Below are 19,187 nucleotides of genomic sequence, written 5' to 3' on the forward strand. Positions count from 1 at the left end.
ATGTGCTCACCTGTTTAATAAAGTACATGTAGGAGCGGTCGAAGTCTCGGACGTGGAGCTCTCGTTTATATACTGTCTATGGGAGCTCTCGGCATCTCGAAAACACCGCGCTGATATTGATTCTCGTTTTAGTTCTCCTTTTTATCCAAAGTCTGCTTGCCATGGTCCATAATGTTTGAACGAAACAACAACAGCGTGCAGATAGACATTACGAACTACACAGTGGTCCACGTCAGTCGCCTTGGTTACTATCAGAGGGCTCTGGTTGCTATGGCAGTACAAGCGGAAACCAGGAACAACGCGGATATGACGTCATTGACGGTATGTGTCTTCGAATTAAATTACAAATTTCTCCTCGTTTGAAAGTTGTTGGAAACAACCGGGATAATGTACGGTAAGTACACAACTAAAAAAATATATAACATAGATATATTCATTTTTGCTATTTTTAAAGCAAAAAAATTACATATTGTACCTTTAAATGTATCATGATGTGCATGATATTAAAAACAACGCTGGGAAATCAGGAGGATTTTAATACATCTTTGCACTTAGTGGTTTGATGCAATGAATCTAAGGGGACGAACTGATATAGTGAAAAACAGTGTTTATGTACATATGCATGAATTGTAAAATATTGTTTTTAAATATGTATGTTTAATATGGCCTTTGGAAAAGCCTTAGCTTCTCCTTAAGTGTCATCATCATCATCATCTATAGACTTGTTCCTTTCCACTGTTGTTTTTGTCTGCATAATAGGGGATCTGCATCATTTATTGTAAATCTGCAAGTAGTATTGTGAAAAACTCAATAAACCACTTTTGTAAGAAACATTTTTGTTGGTGTTTTTTTTTTTTTTTTTTTTTTTGTCATGTATTTTTGTATGAATTAAATATTTTGACTATTTTTTACTATGTTCAGAAAATATGTTAAATAATATATACAATAATATATGATGGGGATGTTTAAATATTTTACATCTTACTGCATCTCAGATTCACACACAATTAGATCTGAAATCTGCTGCTCAGATTGATGAGATCAGACTGAAATCATCAGCGATCTTGTTCAGAAATAAACTTCCACACATCATACAGCCGTTTGTGGAGCCACACAACAGACAGAAGAAGCACAATGATGGACTTTCCCTTCTTACTAGTGATCCACCTTATTACCTCACGTTAGGGATGGGCAAATGAAGCCTCAGGAAGCACTGAGGCTTTCCCCTGATTGTTCCGGGAAAAGACTCAAAGCATCAAGAGTGTCGAAACAGCGCCATCTTGTGGTAGGTCACATTTACAGCAGCCATAAACCCGAGTGCGTATTTCACCTCGGTTGTTTTATCCATTAGACACAAATTAAAGCCTGACTACGCTAAATGTTCAGTTTTCTGATAATATAATTCACATATTAAAGTGTGCCAATAAATTAAATGTAACAACTATATTAATAGCCAACTAATTATAAAAATACCAAGAGTTGCTTGATGCAAGTGTAGCAGGGTGAAGTGTATCTGTGTTGATTATTGGCCAGTGTCATGTGAAACCATTGAACCTATCAACAGTCTGGTGTCATGGTATAAAATGGGGAGGTTGTTTGTCACTTGGGATGCGTCGTCGACACTCGTACCGCCCCTTTACGGAGGCCGCCATTTATGAATGGAGAGTTTGAAGTGCTGTTTCGGCTCTGTGCGGCCGTGCACAGTCTGCCCCGGGCTTTGAGTTCATTGACGAGCAACCGGCGGTATGTTGAGGCCAGCGAACACGCATAGTGCTGCGCTGAGAACGTTTCCGATTTGAGTGACGAGAGCAAGGGTTTCACCTCTATATTGCGGGAAGAGATGCGCGTCTTTTGACGTAACGCACTGCTGTCTTGCCTGAGCTTAGCTTTGTCGTCTTTTCGTTGGAGCGAACTTGAACTTGCATAACAGCGAGCCGGGACGATTGCTCGCCGCAGTGTGCGAGTGCGTGGCTGTTTCCTCGCTGACTTGTTCTGCTCTTTGAGTGTGTGTGCGGCCGATCGTGGCATGTTTGTTTTATTTTGATGTGTCTTTTGGTTTGTTTCGAATTTTAATTTAGATTTCTTTATTTTTGTCTTGTGCTCATTTTTGCGTATTTTGTATGTAATTTATTTTTCTTTGTTTAAGTTTAATTAGTTTATGTTTTGTTTGTGTATTTTTATTTATTTAATGTTTGTGAACTGACGGTGTCCTTTCTTTTTTTCTCGTAAACAACGTGACGAAGAAAGTGTATTGAGGAGGGGTTTATAGCTGCTGTTTAACGGGGTTTACATTGAGTGCTGTGTTTGAGTGACCTGACTTCACCAGAGCGGGTGTGTGTGGATATTAAGTGTGTTGTGTGAATTGAGGGTCACAGCAGGCCATCTCCCTCCTAATTAAGCTTTCTTGTGTATTTGTATTTTTGTATTTATTTCTTTATTTTGAAGTTTTGTAAAGTGGTGTTTGTTTTCCTTTTCTTTTTGACATGTGAATATTGAGCCCTTGTTAATGTATTGATGGTTTTAAATTTTGTATTTGAATAAAGCTGCCTCATCATTGATATTCCCTGGCCTATGTCTCTCTGCTTACCCATTTCTTTTGGTAACGAACCTGTGCGCTCCCTGATTTGGGGCTGATAGTTCCCGGTATATACCGGGTGGCGTAGTCGAACGTTATATAATAGTTTCATACAGTTCCCTCAAGTACCTGACGCCACTGGCTACATTTGGCGTAGTCGGCAGGATTTCCATATTTTGGGTGAGCTTATTTTGAGAAGTGGGTCTGGGAGTAGGCTACTTGAGGCAATATTTTATATATTTTTTTACTGTTGGTACATTGTATGTTTGAAGTTTAATTTCTTTTTGTTTTTCTTTTTTTCTCTTTTTTTTCCTTGTTTTCTCTTTTCTTTTTTTTCTAAAGGCAAGGCAGCAGTGTGTTTGTAAGTCCCCTCTGTTGGTGACTCCCTCTGCATGTGGTAAGTGTGTAGCAATGGAAGCATGGGAAGAGATTAGGCTTCGCCCTAGTGTTGAACGGGGGGATTGCACTAGTTATATTTGCATTGCGGGAATTATTTGGCTGTTCTCAGTCATATGTAGCCGTCATGGCAGAGCACTGTAATCAGTGTCTCGTGTTTCCCGTTGTGTGGCCGTCATGGCAGAGCACTGTAACCAGTGTCTCGTGTTTCTCGTTGTGTAGCTGTCATAGCTGAGAACTTGTGTATCACTTGTTCCTCATCGTATAGAACTTGTGTATCACTTGTTCCTCGTCGTATAGCCGTCATGGCAGAGCACTGTAACCAGTGTCTCGTGTTTCCCGTTGTGTAGCTGTCATAGCTGAGAACTTGTGTATCACTTGTTCCTCATCGTATAGCCGTCATGGCAGAGCACTGTAACCAGTGTCTCGTGTTTCCCGTTGTGTGGCCGTCATGGCAGAGCACTAACCAGTGTCTCGTGTTTCCCGTTGTGTAGCTGTCATAGCTGAGAACTTGTGTATCACTTGTTCCTCGTCGTATAGCCGTCATGGCAGAGCACTGTAACCAGTGTCTCGTGTTTCCCGTTGTGTAGCTGTCATAGCTGAGAACTTGTGTATCACTTGTTCCTCGTCGTATAGCCGCCATGGCAGAGTACTTGTAACAAGTATCTCATTCGTGTTTCTTGTGTAGCTGTCGTAGCTGAGAACTTGTGTATCACTTGTTCCTCGTCGTGTGGCCGTCATGGCAGAGTACTTGTAACAAGTATCTCATTTGTGTTTTTCGTTGTATAGCCGTCATGGCAAGAAGACTCATAATAAGGTTCCCCCTTAGTGTTTGCTGGGACCCACGGCAGAGGTGAGTCTCTTGGGGCTGGGGACTAATCGTCGGGGCGACGATTCATAATGTGGGGGTGGAATGTAGCAGGGTGAAGTGTATCTGTGTTGATTATTGGCCAGTGTCATGTGAAACCATTGAACCTATCAACAGTCTGGTGTCATGGTATAAAATGGGGAGGTTGTTTGTCACTTGGGATGCGTCGTCGACACTCGTACCGCCCCTTTACGGAGGCCGCCATTTATGAATGGAGAGTTTGAAGTGCTGTTTCGGCTCTGTGCGGCCGTGCACAGTCTGCCCCGGGCTTTGAGTTCATTGACGAGCAACCGGCGGTATGTTGAGGCCAGCGAACACGCATAGTGCTGCGCTGAGAACGTTTCCGATTTGAGTGACGAGAGCAAGGGTTTCACCTCTATATTGCGGGAAGAGATGCGCGTCTTTTGACGTAACGCACTGCTGTCTTGCCTGAGCTTAGCTTTGTCGTCTTTTCGTTGGAGCGAACTTGAACTTGCATAACAGCGAGCCGGGACGATTGCTCGCCGCAGTGTGCGAGTGCGTGGCTGTTTCCTCGCTGACTTGTTCTGCTCTTTGAGTGTGTGTGCGGCCGATCGTGGCATGTTTGTTTTATTTTGATGTGTCTTTTGGTTTGTTTCGAATTTTAATTTAGATTTCTTTATTTTTGTCTTGTGCTCATTTTTGCGTATTTTGTATGTAATTTATTTTTCTTTGTTTAAGTTTAATTAGTTTATGTTTTGTTTGTGTATTTTTATTTATTTAATGTTTGTGAACTGACGGTGTCCTTTCTTTTTTTCTCGTAAACAACGTGACGAAGAAAGTGTATTGAGGAGGGGTTTATAGCTGCTGTTTAACGGGGTTTACATTGAGTGCTGTGTTTGAGTGACCTGACTTCACCAGAGCGGGTGTGTGTGGATATTAAGTGTGTTGTGTGAATTGAGGGTCACAGCAGGCCATCTCCCTCCTAATTAAGCTTTCTTGTGTATTTGTATTTTTGTATTTATTTCTTTATTTTGAAGTTTTGTAAAGTGGTGTTTGTTTTCCTTTTCTTTTTGACATGTGAATATTGAGCCCTTGTTAATGTATTGATGGTTTTAAATTTTGTATTTGAATAAAGCTGCCTCATCATTGATATTCCCTGGCCTATGTCTCTCTGCTTACCCATTTCTTTTGGTAACGAACCTGTGCGCTCCCTGATTTGGGGCTGATAGTTCCCGGTATATACCGGGTGGCGTAGTCGAACGTTATATAATAGTTTCATACAGTTCCCTCAAGTACCTGACGCCACTGGCTACACAAGCAAATGGTGGTTAAATTATTCTGTGATTTCTATGCTGTTTAAATGGCAGAATATATGATCATGTACCATAGGCTATAGGCTTATTTATAAAAAAAAAAATTTGTAAATGGACTTAAACTTCCAGAAACCTGTAGAGTAGTGGCCTGGGTTCAAACACTCCGACACACAAAGTGAGCATTCACGAGACTGGAGAGAAAGTCAGGCTTAGTTTTTCGTTGATCAGTTTCTCTGAAAACACTCCGCGCTCCTCATACTCGATACACACTCTGAAGCTTCAGTGTCATATGAAACATCACTACCTCACGTTACTGATCATAAATGTGGTTATAGTCATGCTAAAGTGTTCTGGTTTATATGGTCAGCAGGTGTTTTTGAAGCTTTGTTTCACTGAATGATTTGTTCTGTACCAGAGAGAGCTGAAACAGTTTTACACTCATGCAGAAACACATTATTCTGAGTTTAGCCAGAACACTTAAACATTCACCCCTGGTTTCACAGACGAGGCTTAATCTAGTCTCAGACTAAAATACATGTTTGAGCTGTTTTAACTGAAAGCTTATCTTAAAATATATCAGTGTCATTGTTTTGTCTCAAGATTCACACCATTAATGTTTTTTTTTTTTTCTAAGGCATGTTTATAAAAGCTTCTCAAATGTCCTAATTGTACTAAGGTCTAATCCTGGCCTAATCTAAACCCAGTCTGTGAAACAGGGCCTACATGTGTTAACATGAGACTAATGTAAAGTAAATGTAAACTGGGATGTAAACTGGGAAGAGACATGATTTATATTAGTACATTTGTGTAAAGAAAATGATTAACCAAAAGCAAGATGATTCCCAACTTGTATGAAACCTGGAATATTGATTTCTGGACTCGCAAATCAGCCAAGTGTCTATGCAAGCTAACAGACCACATCCAGTATTAAAACTACATTATAAAATCATGAGGATTTTCATTACTGCACATATAGTGTCTTGATGTAATAAATCAACTATTATTAAAGGCTTAATTTAGTTCTGGGAAGGAAGTGGAAACACTTTGTGGTTTAGAGTCTCTGCATTTTGGTCTAATTACAATTTCAACATGTTTTAAACTCTGAACACAGAAGTGTAATGAAGGAATGTTTTGTCTGTGTTGTGTTTTCAGTAATAATAATAACTCTGTTAAGCAGCTCTAACGGCTGAGATCAGATCTCTCCTGAAGGAGCCGTATTCAGTCTCTGGAGGCTCTCATCTTTGTGTCATACTTTCACTTTCAAGTCTTGCTAATTGTGCTGTGGTTTACACAAGAACACTCGTACAAAGACTCATACAGAACCTTTACCATGTACGTTTTCGTGTTTTTAAATGTATTTAAAGTCAACTTGTGTGTTTTTATGTTGTAAATAGTTGTGTTTCTGTTTGTGGAAAACTAAACCTGCTGATGCTGAGGAAATAAGTGAACATGTTTATGAACGTATCCAGTCGTATCCATGATTATGACGATGACTATTATGACAGTATATGAAGAGTTCAGATGCAAAAGCCTCTGAGTGCCATCTGAAATTTTCTTCTAGAATGATCATTTTTATCAAGCTTGTATATTTAAGTTCAGTAATTTCACTTAAATGGCAATGAAAATGACCTATGATTTGTCATTTAAGTGAAATTACTGCTTAAATATACAAGCTAGATAAAAATTATCATTCTAGAAGAAAAAATTTTCTTCTAATTTTTTTCTTCTAAATCTTTTGCATCTGAACTCTTCATATATATATATTTATTGGAGTTATTAATATTATTATTAGACTGTTCTACATTGATAACTCAGATGAGAAAATTGGATTGGAATAGCAGGAAAAATGATTTAATAAACTTTGTTTGTGTCTATTGAGCCTTTGAGTTTAATGGTTCATTTTGAGTTTTAAATATTACACTGGAATCATTTATTAAACCAAAGATTCAGATTCAAGTTTGATGTTTCTCATTGGACAATTTTTTTTATCAAGTAAGATCCACATGTGTTAAATCTTTAAAATAAAATTGAAACTGAAGGTTTAGAGTTGTGTATTGTGATCCGTTATGTAATATTTTTTTTCCACTCAGGAAAGTGTTTTATCTCGGTGTAAATGCCTTTGCGATGTGTGTCTGAGTCTGTGTCATAAACCAGCTCTTCTTCTCATCAGGTTCATACGGCTGAATCTGCTGCTGTGTCTGGCCCATTATAGCAGTCAGTGTAATTTGTGTTTATAAATTGCAACTATTTAAAAAAAATTGAAGAGAAAACATTGATTACAGCCAATAGGCAGATACTTTTTATTGATGTATTGAATGAATATTATTTGCAGGAATCTCCTCTAACTCTGTGACGGGGAAGAAAGGAGGAAACGTCACCCTGTCGTGTGATATTGAGGCCAGAGATATTTCAGATATTGTTTTAATCAGACTCTCTAAAAACATCTCTGTGTGTGAGAAGAAAAACTGCAGTGGTTGAGTGTTTAAAGAAGGATCATGTGACGTCGTCATCAAGGATCTGATCTACAGTGACGCTGGGAAACATTTTTAGAGTTTATTATAATAATGATCAGACAGTGCTGGAGCGACTAATACTGGAGTATCATCTTCAAATTCATGGTAAAGTCAAAACTGATCAAACCATCATCATGTGCTTATTTACATGATTACATCTGGTCCCCTGATACTAAATATGTGCTCATGGCCACGATAGTTTGACACCTTTATAATAATGATTAATGTCTTCTCAATGTTCCTCCTCAGATGAGATCTCTGTGCAGAAAGGAGAGGATCTGAAGTTGGATGTTCTGTTGATCAACACTGATAAAGTGGAGAGAAACTCTAGTGAAGGCTGGACAGAGGTGTGGACGAGAGGTCACGGGGTCAACAGTGATCGACTGACCGTCAGTGACGAGACTCTGATCATTAATGAGTTTACAGTCACTGACACTGGAACATACAGAGTTCTGGATTATGAAGGAGAAATCTTGATCACAGTCTCAGTCACAGGTGAGAGAAGATCAGTGGATGAGGAGAGATATTATGTTTTAAAACATTTGGACAGAGGAGGTTTATTCATCATGATCTGAGCAGCAAATGTTAAACTGTGTGACTTTTGATATTCTCTATAGAATCTGGTACAGAATCAAAGATGACAGAGGATAACAAACCTAATGGCACTGGACATAGTAAGTAAAACAGGAGACATTGAGAGATTTGCACAATCTTTAAACAGATTAAAAAAGAAAACAAAAAAACATTTTAAACACAGTTTTCTCTTCCCACTTTCCAGATATGAGGTTTTGGACTGTGTCTGTTGGACTGCCGGTGCTTCTGGCGTTCTGCTGGCTCTGATTATATTTGCTGTCATCAAGAAACACAAATGTTTGATCAGGAAAACAGAACATAATTCCTCCCAAGTGGATCATGACCAAAAGATCCTAATGGAAAATATTGTACAGTAGTCCAGAACATTTCACTGCCTATCTGTCATATTCACTTTCATCTGTCTACAATATGAATTTAGTCTACAACATCTGCCCTGCACTCCTACATGAGGTCCTGTGTGTTCACTGGTTAAAGTGAGCTATAAAGATCAGCTGGAAACTGAAAGATGACCAAGTCTAATGCATGAACTTTTGTTTCTATTGAATCCATCAACTATTGTTTGAAAAAAAAAAAAAAAAGTAAAGTATTCACAGTATTAACATTGAGCAAGCATGTCTATGACAAACAAAGAGAGAAAGTGTATTTATATATGTGATCCTGGACCACAAAACCAGCCACATGAGTCAATTTTCTGAAACTGAGATTTTGAGAAATTGAAAACTGAATACATAATATTTCCATTGATGTATGGTTTGTTATGATAGGACAATATTTGGTCGAGATACAACTATTGTAAATCTGGAATCTGAGGGTGCAAAAATATCTAAACATTGAGAAAATCTCCTTTAAAGTTGTGCATTTATGTTCGCAATTGTGCAGCATTCACTCACAAAAATACATGTTTTATATATTTACAGTAGGAAATTTACTAAATATCTTCATGGAACATGATCTTTACTGAATATCCTTATGATATGATATTTTGACCCATACAATGTGTTGTTGGCTATTACCACAGATATACCCGTGCGACTCGAGACTGGTGACGTGATCCAGGGTCACACATATATATATATATATATGTGAATATATATGTTTTCTTTTTAAATATGTGTGCTTAAATAATATGTATATGGCATGAAAAACAGTTTTAGCTTCTCCTGAAGTGTTCATTCCTGTGAATGATGAAGTGATGAAAGTGTTGCATTATTCCTCGTAAAGATGCTTTGAAAGAGTATGTATTGTGATAGAAGAAGACATGTTTTTGTTAGTATTGTTTGGTTGATATTTTTTACTATGTTCATAATTGTTTGTAATATTATGAAGCGTCACTGTGAAGCTGCTCAGACTCAGAACACTGTGAAGTTTCTGATCATTAAATGTGTCTTTTATGACGTCAGAACCCAGAAGATTAATGTGCTTCCCTCCAGTATTTATTATCATTTATTTATTTATTTACAGATTTTTACTGGTATTGTATTTAATTGTTGAATAAAAAAGTTTTTTTTTTCAATTTATGAGTAAAATAAGGTCTGTGATAAGATAGTGTACAGAAAAACTGCAATGCCATCCATAGTTTATCAAGTTATTATGCGCTGTAAGTTGTAAAAAAAAAAAAAAGAAAGAAAAGAAAAAACTCAATGTTGGCTCATGTCTTATGCCCCCATGTTCCTGCAAAACTGTGTTTATGAATGTATAGTTTCCACAGTTACACAGAGTTACTGCATAACTACCATTACTGCAACATACAAACCTAATAAAGTATTTGTAGAAAATAGATTTATAATAAAGAAAACTTGGTTACACTTTATTTTAAGGTGTCAAAATAAAAGTCACATCATTATTAAAGTTAATTGTTGAATTCATATGCGAATTTTTTAATAAATAATTTACTAAATCATATCAGTTACTGAACATCATGATGTATGTTTTTACAGCTCAATCTGCTTCGAAAAAATAACCAGTAGAAGAAAATTTTGACCAATCATACTATAAATAATGGCGAATTATTATTATTTTTTTTTCTTGAATCGCTCATCTTTGTGGGATACTTTTGGTTAGAGACGGGAGAAACTGTGAACGAAACTCTTCCACAAACTGTGTAAATGCAGCGAAACTCAGTCAAAACATGCAGAAAACACCTTTACCAACCAATTACAAATGCTTTATTGAAAGTAAAATCTATTAAATACATTTAACAAATCATCTAATACCATTAAATATGACGTTTCTGTATAATATGTGTTATTTAGTGCTTGTTTAATAAAGAGCTTGTTTAACTGGACCAATTATATACTATTAACTCAAAAGCTTCGTTTTTATTATACAAATGTGTCATTTATAAAAACTAAAACTTGAAACTGCTGTTTCTGGTCTATAGGGGCTGTTGACAAGTGTACTTGATGTATTAGATGCATGATTGAATTTTGATATAAGATGCAGAATTTAGATTTTTACTGTTTTTGCATTCCTCTATTGTTATTTGGGGTTTTTTTAGATAAAAAGGAACTGGTTCAGAGATCTCCGCCCCCTAGTGGAGAGGACAGGGTCAGTCACGTGACATGAGGCTCCAATGCTCAGAATCAGGACCTGGAAATTACTTTCAGTTTTGTTATTATCCAGTTGTCTCACCACTCGCTAAATGCTATAAGTTATGAGGTTTTAACGCCTGATCAAAAGACTCATGCCGAAGTTTCACCATGTAAGTGTTCATATTTTTAAATATATGTCCAGTCTGTGTGTTTCTGTGTGTGGAAAGCTAATCCTGCTAATGATGCTAAGGAAATAAATCGACATGTTTATGATGAACGTACAGTATCCACTACTGTGATTATCACCAAATCACATTCCCGTCTCAGTCTTCTCTTATAAAATAACATTTATCATAGGAAAATCTACATAGCCTATCGTTCCCAACAAAAGTATTGTGTAGCGTAAAACATGTTTCGCCAACAGGCTGTCGATTACTTGTTTGTAAATGCCTCGTCTCGTAGACTCGTACACCGCATTACCATAGCATTTCATACGGTGTAATACCGAGTGATATTGTATATTGTCTAAAGAAAGTAAAAAATATCGATGTTTTCTTTCTTTGGCTTTCAGGTTTTACCAGTTATGATAAGACTTGAATTGTATTGACTATTAACTGCATGTATGCATTATGCATATGATACAGGGCTGCCAACTTTTGAGTTTAGCTTGGAGTGAGATTTTTTATTTTATTTTTTATGTAAAACAAATATTGCATCACAATAAGTGTAATTGTGATTGTCAAAACATTTGGTAACTAAATAGAATTTTATGAAGTTTAGTGACAACATGTTACAATGTTTACATTGTACAATGACTGGTAGGATACAGTTTTTATTATTGCTTGACAAAAATTAATCTAAAATTAATTTAAAAAAATAATCTCACCTAATGCTGTAAACATAGAGGGCCCAATCTGCTGGTATTATTAAAGGTTAAAAATAACATATTAAATTAAATATAATGCAGTTTTTGTTATAATAACAATTATTTAATGACATAAGTAAAAATATAATAAATATGTAATATAGTGCTCAGCAAAATCTTCTCTCTAGCTATTTTTTCTATTCAATTAACATGCTATGGTCATTAAATGGCTTTCCTGAGGTAAATGTAACGTTATGTGACATAATTGTTCTCCTGCTGTTATATTGACCTCTTTCCGTGGTTGAAAAACACTAATTGGTCGATATTATGTATTCTTTCGGAAAGTTGTACTGCGTCTTTAAATAAAAAGTAACAGGTGATCGGTTCACGTGCACTTGAACTGAGGCGCTCAGCGATCTGTCACGTCACATTTACAAGCGCCAAACGTATTTTTGTCTGAATTTCGTAATAAAATTGACGGAATCTAAGAGCTGAGAATTAGTTTAATATTAAAAGTACCTCTTTGCTCCACAATTTTTCTGTGCGTGAGAAAATGGATGTGTGGCGTGAGAGCGTGTGAAAAGTGTCAATTGCGTGAGTCTCACGCTCAATGCGTGAGAGTTGGCAGCCCAGTATGATATAACGCTGATATTATGCATTTTAATGAATAAAGACTAAATGTATAATTTAATTATAAATATTGTGTTATATTGTATGTTGTTTAATTAAAATCAAACAAGAAGTGTTGTGTCATCTGCTGTGTGCCTAATGATGAAAATTTACAGTAAAAAATACATATAATTTTAATGAATTAAATGTGTATTAAATTACAATTAAGTTTTTAGTGTAATCTTAAATGTTTTTTGTGCCTGCAGTGACTAGTACTTTGCAGCTAATGGAGATATTTGCGCTTTTTTCCACAGTAAAGCTCAGTCCACAAACAATGCAGTCCTACTGTACCTTTACTAGCGATATAACACCAAATATAGATAATCTATTCACAAGACCAACATGTTAATAATCCACAAGAAATGTAAACTGTAGCTGACTGCCATTAAACTCTGCGGGCACCGACGTCACTGCCGTCACACGATAGGCTGAGGTGTGTCACGTGATCCAAGTTAGCCATTACGCTTTCTCCAATGGTTAGAGAGAGTCAGACCCTCTCATCTCCATAAGGTGAATGTGTTTGTGGTTATGATTATTAGCCTGTATCTGTGACATAAATCAGCTCTTCTGTTTCTCTTCAGGTTCAGATGGTTGAGTCTGCTTCTGCTGTTTAGCTTGATCAATTATAGCGGTCAGTATCATATTTGTTCATAAATTGTAACAATGTTTAACTTTCAGTTTCAGGTTGATCTAGTCAATTGTTTCTGTTTGCACCAAGTGACTTTGCTTGACATTTGTGGATTAATGATTAATGACATTTCTCATTATATTACATCACCACACACACCATGGCTACTTCTCTATGCAGTTTATCTATTAATAAACATGTTCAGGAATACACTACAACATTTGATATGTTAAAATGTGGCACAGATAATATTGTTGGCTCCATATTACTTAAAATTATATATATTTATAAATATATTCACTAAAATAATAATATTTCATGATGTCATTGATTACGGAGAATAGAGAGAAACAATACATGTCTTTTTCAGTATTGATTCTTTGTATTGAGTTAATTTTATTCTGTCTGTGTTTGCAGAATCCTCAGCTGTAGGAAGCAACCCTGTACCTGTGACGGGGAAAACAGGAGGAAACGTCACCCTGACATGTGAATCTGGGGCCAGAGAGATTTCTGTTGTTGAATTAAGCAGACAGTCAGAAAACATCCTTGATTGTCAGAAGAATGAAGAATGTAAGAGTAAAAATGACAGTGTGTTTAAAACAGGATCATGTGACATCATCATCAAGGATCTGATCTACAGTGACGCTGGGAAATACATTTTGAGAGTCTATTACAGTAATGATCAGGCAGAGCCACAAATCCTGGAGTATCATCTTCATATTCATGGTAAAGTCAAAACTGATCAAACCATCATCATCTGCTTTCATGATTTCCTAAAACTATTGTGTGCAGGGCCTGCGATCAGCAAACACATTAAATGTAACAATTATTCAATATTCAGATTAGATGATTTCAATATAGCATTTTCAGTGACTGTTTTTTAAATGATTAAATTTGGTTCCTTTAATCCTAAATATGTTTTTATGGTCTTGATTGATTAACACCATGTCTGTGTTCCTCCTCAGATGAGATCTCTGTGCAGAAAGGAGAGGATCTGAAGTTGGATGTTCTGTTATCCAACGCTTATAAAGTGGAGAGAAACTCTAGTGAAGGCTGGACAGAGGTGTGGACGAGAGGTCACGGGGTCAACAGTGATCGACTGACCGTCAGTGACGAGACTCTGAGCATTAATGAGTTTACAGACACTGACACTGGAACATACAGAGTTCTGGATTATAAAGGAGAAACCTTGATCACAGTCTCAGTCACAGGTGAGAGAAGATCAGTGGATGAGGAGAGATATTTGAGCTGATTTTTAATCAGGATTTGAACAGAAAATTGATGCTAAACTGTGTGTGACCTTTCAATCTCCTCTACAGAATCTAGAACAGGATCAAAGGGAAAACTGGGAACAGAGGATAACAAACATAATGAACAACATAGTAAGTAAAACAGGAGAAATCATTGAGAGAAAAAGAAAAAAGAAACAACATTTTTAAAAAACTTGTGTTTTCTTCCCTCATTTCAGCTGTAGAGCCTTTGACTATTGGACTGTCTGTGTGTGGAGCTCTGCTGGCTCTGGCTGGGATTATATTTGCTGTCTACAAGATATACCAACGTCACAGAAACACTGATCATGATGACTACAAGGATGTCCCAAGGGAAGACATTGTACAGTTGTCCCAAACATCTAGTGACGACACTGGTAAATGTAATTCACCTTCAGATCAACAGATCTACAGAGGATTCTGTCAGTACTGAACATCTGCAGCGAGAGGAGTGTAGTTTTGGTGTTGGGGGTGTTTGAGGAGATTCCCCCCTTCTGTGTAAAGCTCTATATTAATGCATCAAATTATTATTTATCATCTACAATAATATCAGAATTGTTGTTTTGATGTGGAATCTCACATTATTAAGCCACTCATATTGCAAATTGTCTGATTTTCCTGTAATTTGTTTCTGTCTGTCTGACTCTCTGTACAGAAGGAAAAGTGTGTCCAAAGTTGAGTCTGTGTTCTTGCCGAGGTGTTTTTCCCATATTAATCATCTTTAGAGAGATTTCTCCTCGCCGCTGTTGCCTTTAACTGATCTCTAGGAGATTATAAGGGGCTTCTCTTTATAAACTGAACTGAATCCTCTCTTGCTCTGAAATGATCCGGCATCAAGATAAACTTCTCTCCTTTATCACTGATGTTCACTTCTTCAAAATGTCAGTGTAAGCTTCATGTCTTGCGTTACATTAGTGATGGACTTCCTCCTTTAGTTTTTAAAAACAACAGAAAACACATGCGGACTGTTCTGAGAGTTTAACCAGAACACTTGAACATTACATATGTTACTGAGATCTGTGTAAAGTCATATTCACTCTTTAACTCATGTTGTGACATGTAAACCAGGAAGAAACATGATTTATAACTGAATAATTAAATGTATCATGATGTGCATGATATTAAAAAAACACTGGGAAATCAGGAGGATTTTAATACATCTCTGCACACAGTGGTTTGATGCAATGAATCTAAGTGGGAATAAACTGATATAGTGAAAGACAGTGTGTATAGACATATGCATGTATTGTAAAATATTGTTTTTAAATATGTATGTTTAGTATAGCCTTAGCTTCTCCTTAAGTGTCTTCATCATCATCTATAGACTTTTTCCTTTCCACTGTTGTTTTTGTCTGCATAATAGGGGATCTGCATTATTTTTTTGTAAATCTGTGAGTAATATTGTGAAAAACTAAATAAATTAAACCACTTTTGTAAGAAATATTTTTGTTTGTGTATTTTTGTATGAATTAAATATTTTGACTATTTTTTTACTATGTTCAGAAAATAATGTTTTTTAAATAATATAAACACTGATATATGAAGGGGATGTTTAAATATTTTACATCTTACTGCATCTCAGATTCAGACACAATCAGATCTGAAATCATCAGCGATATTGTTCAGAAATAAACTTCCACACATCATACAGCCGTTTGTGGAACCACAGAAGAAGCTCAATGTTTGATGGACTTTCCCGTCTAATCCTCCTTATTACCTCACGTTAGGGATGGGCAAATGAAGCCTCAGGAAGCACAGAGGCTTTCCCATAGACAGTAAAAGAAATGGACACAGCGACCCCATAGGTTTCAACGGAGAAAAGTTAAGCAAATTAGAAGCACTCACTTCCTGATGGCTGAGCGACTGCGCAGACTCAAACTGAGCTTGACGACTCATACGTATACGTATACGTATAGATGTGACATGAGCATCCCGTCTGTCTTCTAGTACCTGTGCCGAGAGAAATCTGAATCATTCCCTTCCTAAACTTGCAGAGACGGAGAGTGTGAGTAGGAGCTGTCCATGAGCTGGAGCAGGAGCAACTTTATGACTCTCTATGGGCTTCTCTCTTGACTTTATCAGACTTTATGCCTCCACGTCCCCCCGATTGCCCGTGATCTTCTCCTCCTGTCCTTACGGTAATTTCCAGAGAGTCGCGTGGTTATGACGCAATCGTTAGCCTACTTTTACAAAAACTGCTTCTACGGGGCCATAACGTAAGCTACAAGGTAATGGAGCATTTTATACATTGTCGTGTTTCTTTAGAAATAAATAATGGACAAATGGAGTCTTTAAACGCCTCAGATGTAAAGCTATTCGCTGTCAAAGTGACGCCAAAATGAATGGGAGTCAATAGAATGCTAACAGCAGGTGATGGTCTGCTAATCAATGGCGGCGCCCGGGGATGGTACGCTTTCCAAGTACTGGATTACCCCCCTGGGCTTTCCCCTGATTGTTCCGGGAAAAGACTCAAAGCATCAAGAGTGTCGAGAACAGTGCCATCTTGTGGTAGGTCACATTTACAGCAGCCATAAACCCGAGTGCGTATTTCACCTCCGTTGTTTTATCCATTAAACGCTAAATTTTATCCATTAAACTACGCTAAATGTTCTGTTTTCTGCTGTTTAAATAGGCTATATATAGAATATATGATCATGTAACACAGGCTATAGGCTTATTTATAAAAAAATATATTTGTTTTTTAATGGACTTAAACTTCCAGAAACCTGTAGAGTAGAGGTCTGTGTTCAAACATTCGACACGCAAAGTGAGCATTCACGAGACTGGAAAGAAAGTGAGGCTTAGTTTTTCGTTGATCAGTTTCTCTGAAAACACTCCGCGCTCCTCATACTCGATACACGCTCTGAAGCTTCAGTGTCATATGAAACATCACTACCTCACCTTACTGATCATAAATGTGGTTATAGTCATGCTAAAGTGTTCTGGTTTATAAGGTCAGCAATTGATTTTGAAGCTTCGTTTCACTGAATGATTTGTTCTGTACCAGAGAGAGCTGAAACAGTTTTACACTCATGCAGAAACACATTATTCTGAAAGTTTAACCAGAACACTTAAACATTCACCCCTGGTTTCACAGACGAGGCTTAATCTAGTCTCAGACTAAAATGCATGTTTGAGCTGTTTTAACTGAAAGCATATCTTAAAATATATCAGTGTCATTGTTTTGTCTCAAGATTCACAGCATTAATGTTTTTTTTTCTAAGGCATGTTTATAAAAGCTTCTCAAATGTCCTAATTGAACTAAGGTCTAATCCTGGCCTAATCTAAACCCAGTCTGTGAAACAGGGCCTACATGTGTTAACATGAGACTAATGTAAAGTAAATGTAAACTGGGAAGAGACATGATTTATATTAGTACATTTGTGTAAAGAAAATTATTAACCAAAAGCAAGATGATTCCCAACTTGTATGAAACCTGGAATATTGATTTCTGGACTCGCAAGTTAGCCAAGTGTCTATGCAAGCTAACAGACCATATCCAGTATTAAAAACTACATTATAAAATCATGAGGATTTTCATTACTGCACATATAGTGTCTTGATGTAATAAATCAACTATTATTAAAGGCTTTATTTTGTTCTGGGAAGGAAGTGGAAACACTTTGTGGTTTAGAGTCTCTGCATTTTGGTCTAATTACAATTTCAACATGTTTTAAACTCTGAACACAGAAGTGTAATGAAGGAATGTTTTGTCTGTGTTGTGTTTTCAGTAATAATAATAACTCTGTTAAGCAGCTCTAACGCCTGAGATCAGATCTCTCCTGAAGGAGCCGTATTCAGTCTCTGGAGGCTCTCATCTTTGTGTCATACTTTCACTTTTTTAAGTCTTGCTAATTGTGCTGTGGTTTACACAAGAACACTCGTACAAAGACTCATACAGAACCTTTACCATGTACGTTTTCGTGTTTTTAAATGTATTTAAAGTCAACTTGTGTGTTTTTATGTTGTAAATAGTTGTGTTTCTGTTTGTGGAAAACTAAACCTGCTGATGCTAAGGAAATAAGTGAACATGTTTATGAACGTATCCAGTCGTATCCATGATTATGACGATGACTATTATGACAGTATATGAAGAGTTCAGATGCAAAAGCCTCTGAGTGCCATCTGAAATTTTCTTCTAGAATGATCATTTTTATCAAGCTTGTATATTTAAGTTCAGTAATTTCACTTAAATGGCAATGAAAATGACCTATGATTTGTCATTTAAGTGAAATTACTGCTTAAATATACAAGCTAGATAAAAATGATCATTCTAGAAGAAAATTTCAGATGGCACTCAGAGGCTTTTGCATCTGAACTCTTCATATATATATATATATATTTATTGGAGTTATTAATATTATTATTAGACTGTTCTACATTGATAACTCAGATGAGAAAATTGGATTGGAATAGCAGGAAAAATTATTTAATAAACTTTGTTTGTGTCTATTGAGCCTTTGAGTTTAATGGTTCATTTTGAGTTTTAAATATTACACTGGAATCATTTATTAAACCAAAGATTCAGATTCAAGTTTGATGTTTCTCATTGGACAATTTTTTTATCAAGTAAGATCCACATGTGTTAAATCTTTAAAATAAAATTGAAACTGAAGGTTTAGAGTTGTGTATTGTGATCCGTTATGTAATATTTTTTTTCCACTCAGGAAAGTGTTTTATCCCTGTATAAATGCCTTTGTGTCTGAGTCTGTGTCATAAACCAGCTCTTCTTCTCATCAGGTTCATACGGCTGAATCTGCTGCTGTGTCTGGCCCATTATAGCAGTCAGTGTAATTTGTGTTTATAAATTGCAACTATTTAAAAAAAAATTGAAGAGAAAACTTTGATTACAGCCAATAGGCAGATACTTTTTATTGATGTATTGAATGAATATTATTTGCAGGAATCTCCTCTAACTCTGTGACGGGGAAGAAAGGAGGAAACGTCACCCTGTCGTGTGATATTGAGGCCAGAGACATTTCAGATATAGTTTTAAGCAGACTCTC

The 19,187-nt window shown here is 36.6% G+C and overlaps 1 protein-coding gene and 2 long non-coding RNA genes across 4 annotated transcripts in view; all 3 read left to right on the top strand.

The window, feature by feature from the left end:
- The window catches only part of LOC311093970 (uncharacterized protein), a 42,165-nt gene extending 26,543 nt beyond the window's left edge, over window positions 1–15,622 (top strand). The window contains exons 1-6 of one of the 2 annotated variants that reach the window (XM_084131681.1): window positions 10,746–10,921; window positions 12,867–12,916; window positions 13,331–13,639; window positions 13,879–14,124; window positions 14,233–14,295; window positions 14,382–15,622. In XM_084131681.1, coding sequence (XP_083987807.1) covers window positions 10,920–10,921; window positions 12,867–12,916; window positions 13,331–13,639; window positions 13,879–14,124; window positions 14,233–14,295; window positions 14,382–14,614 — 903 coding nt within the window. In that variant the 5' untranslated portion in view covers window positions 10,746–10,919 and the 3' untranslated portion in view covers window positions 14,615–15,622. Of the gene's footprint in view, window positions 1–10,745; window positions 10,922–12,866; window positions 12,917–13,330; window positions 13,640–13,878; window positions 14,125–14,232; window positions 14,296–14,381 lie in introns of those variants that run through there. The other variant, XM_084131680.1, reaches the window with a different exon arrangement.
- LOC311094040 lies at window positions 6,338–8,298 on the top strand. Its single transcript, XR_014608542.1, has 5 exons — window positions 6,338–6,445; window positions 7,284–7,327; window positions 7,446–7,731; window positions 7,876–8,121; window positions 8,244–8,298. It is a non-coding gene; the product is annotated as an uncharacterized lncRNA (long non-coding RNA).
- Window positions 15,623–17,993: 2,371 nt separating the features above from the next.
- Window positions 17,994–19,187, top strand: LOC311093044. The gene is made up of 3 exons (XR_014608354.1): window positions 17,994–18,094; window positions 18,922–18,965; window positions 19,085–19,187. It is a non-coding gene; the product is annotated as an uncharacterized lncRNA (long non-coding RNA).

The sequence above is a fragment of the Abramis brama genome (genome assembly GCF_963993115.1).
Source record: "Abramis brama genome assembly, chromosome: 12".
Lineage (NCBI taxonomy): Eukaryota > Metazoa > Chordata > Actinopteri > Cypriniformes > Leuciscidae > Abramis > Abramis brama.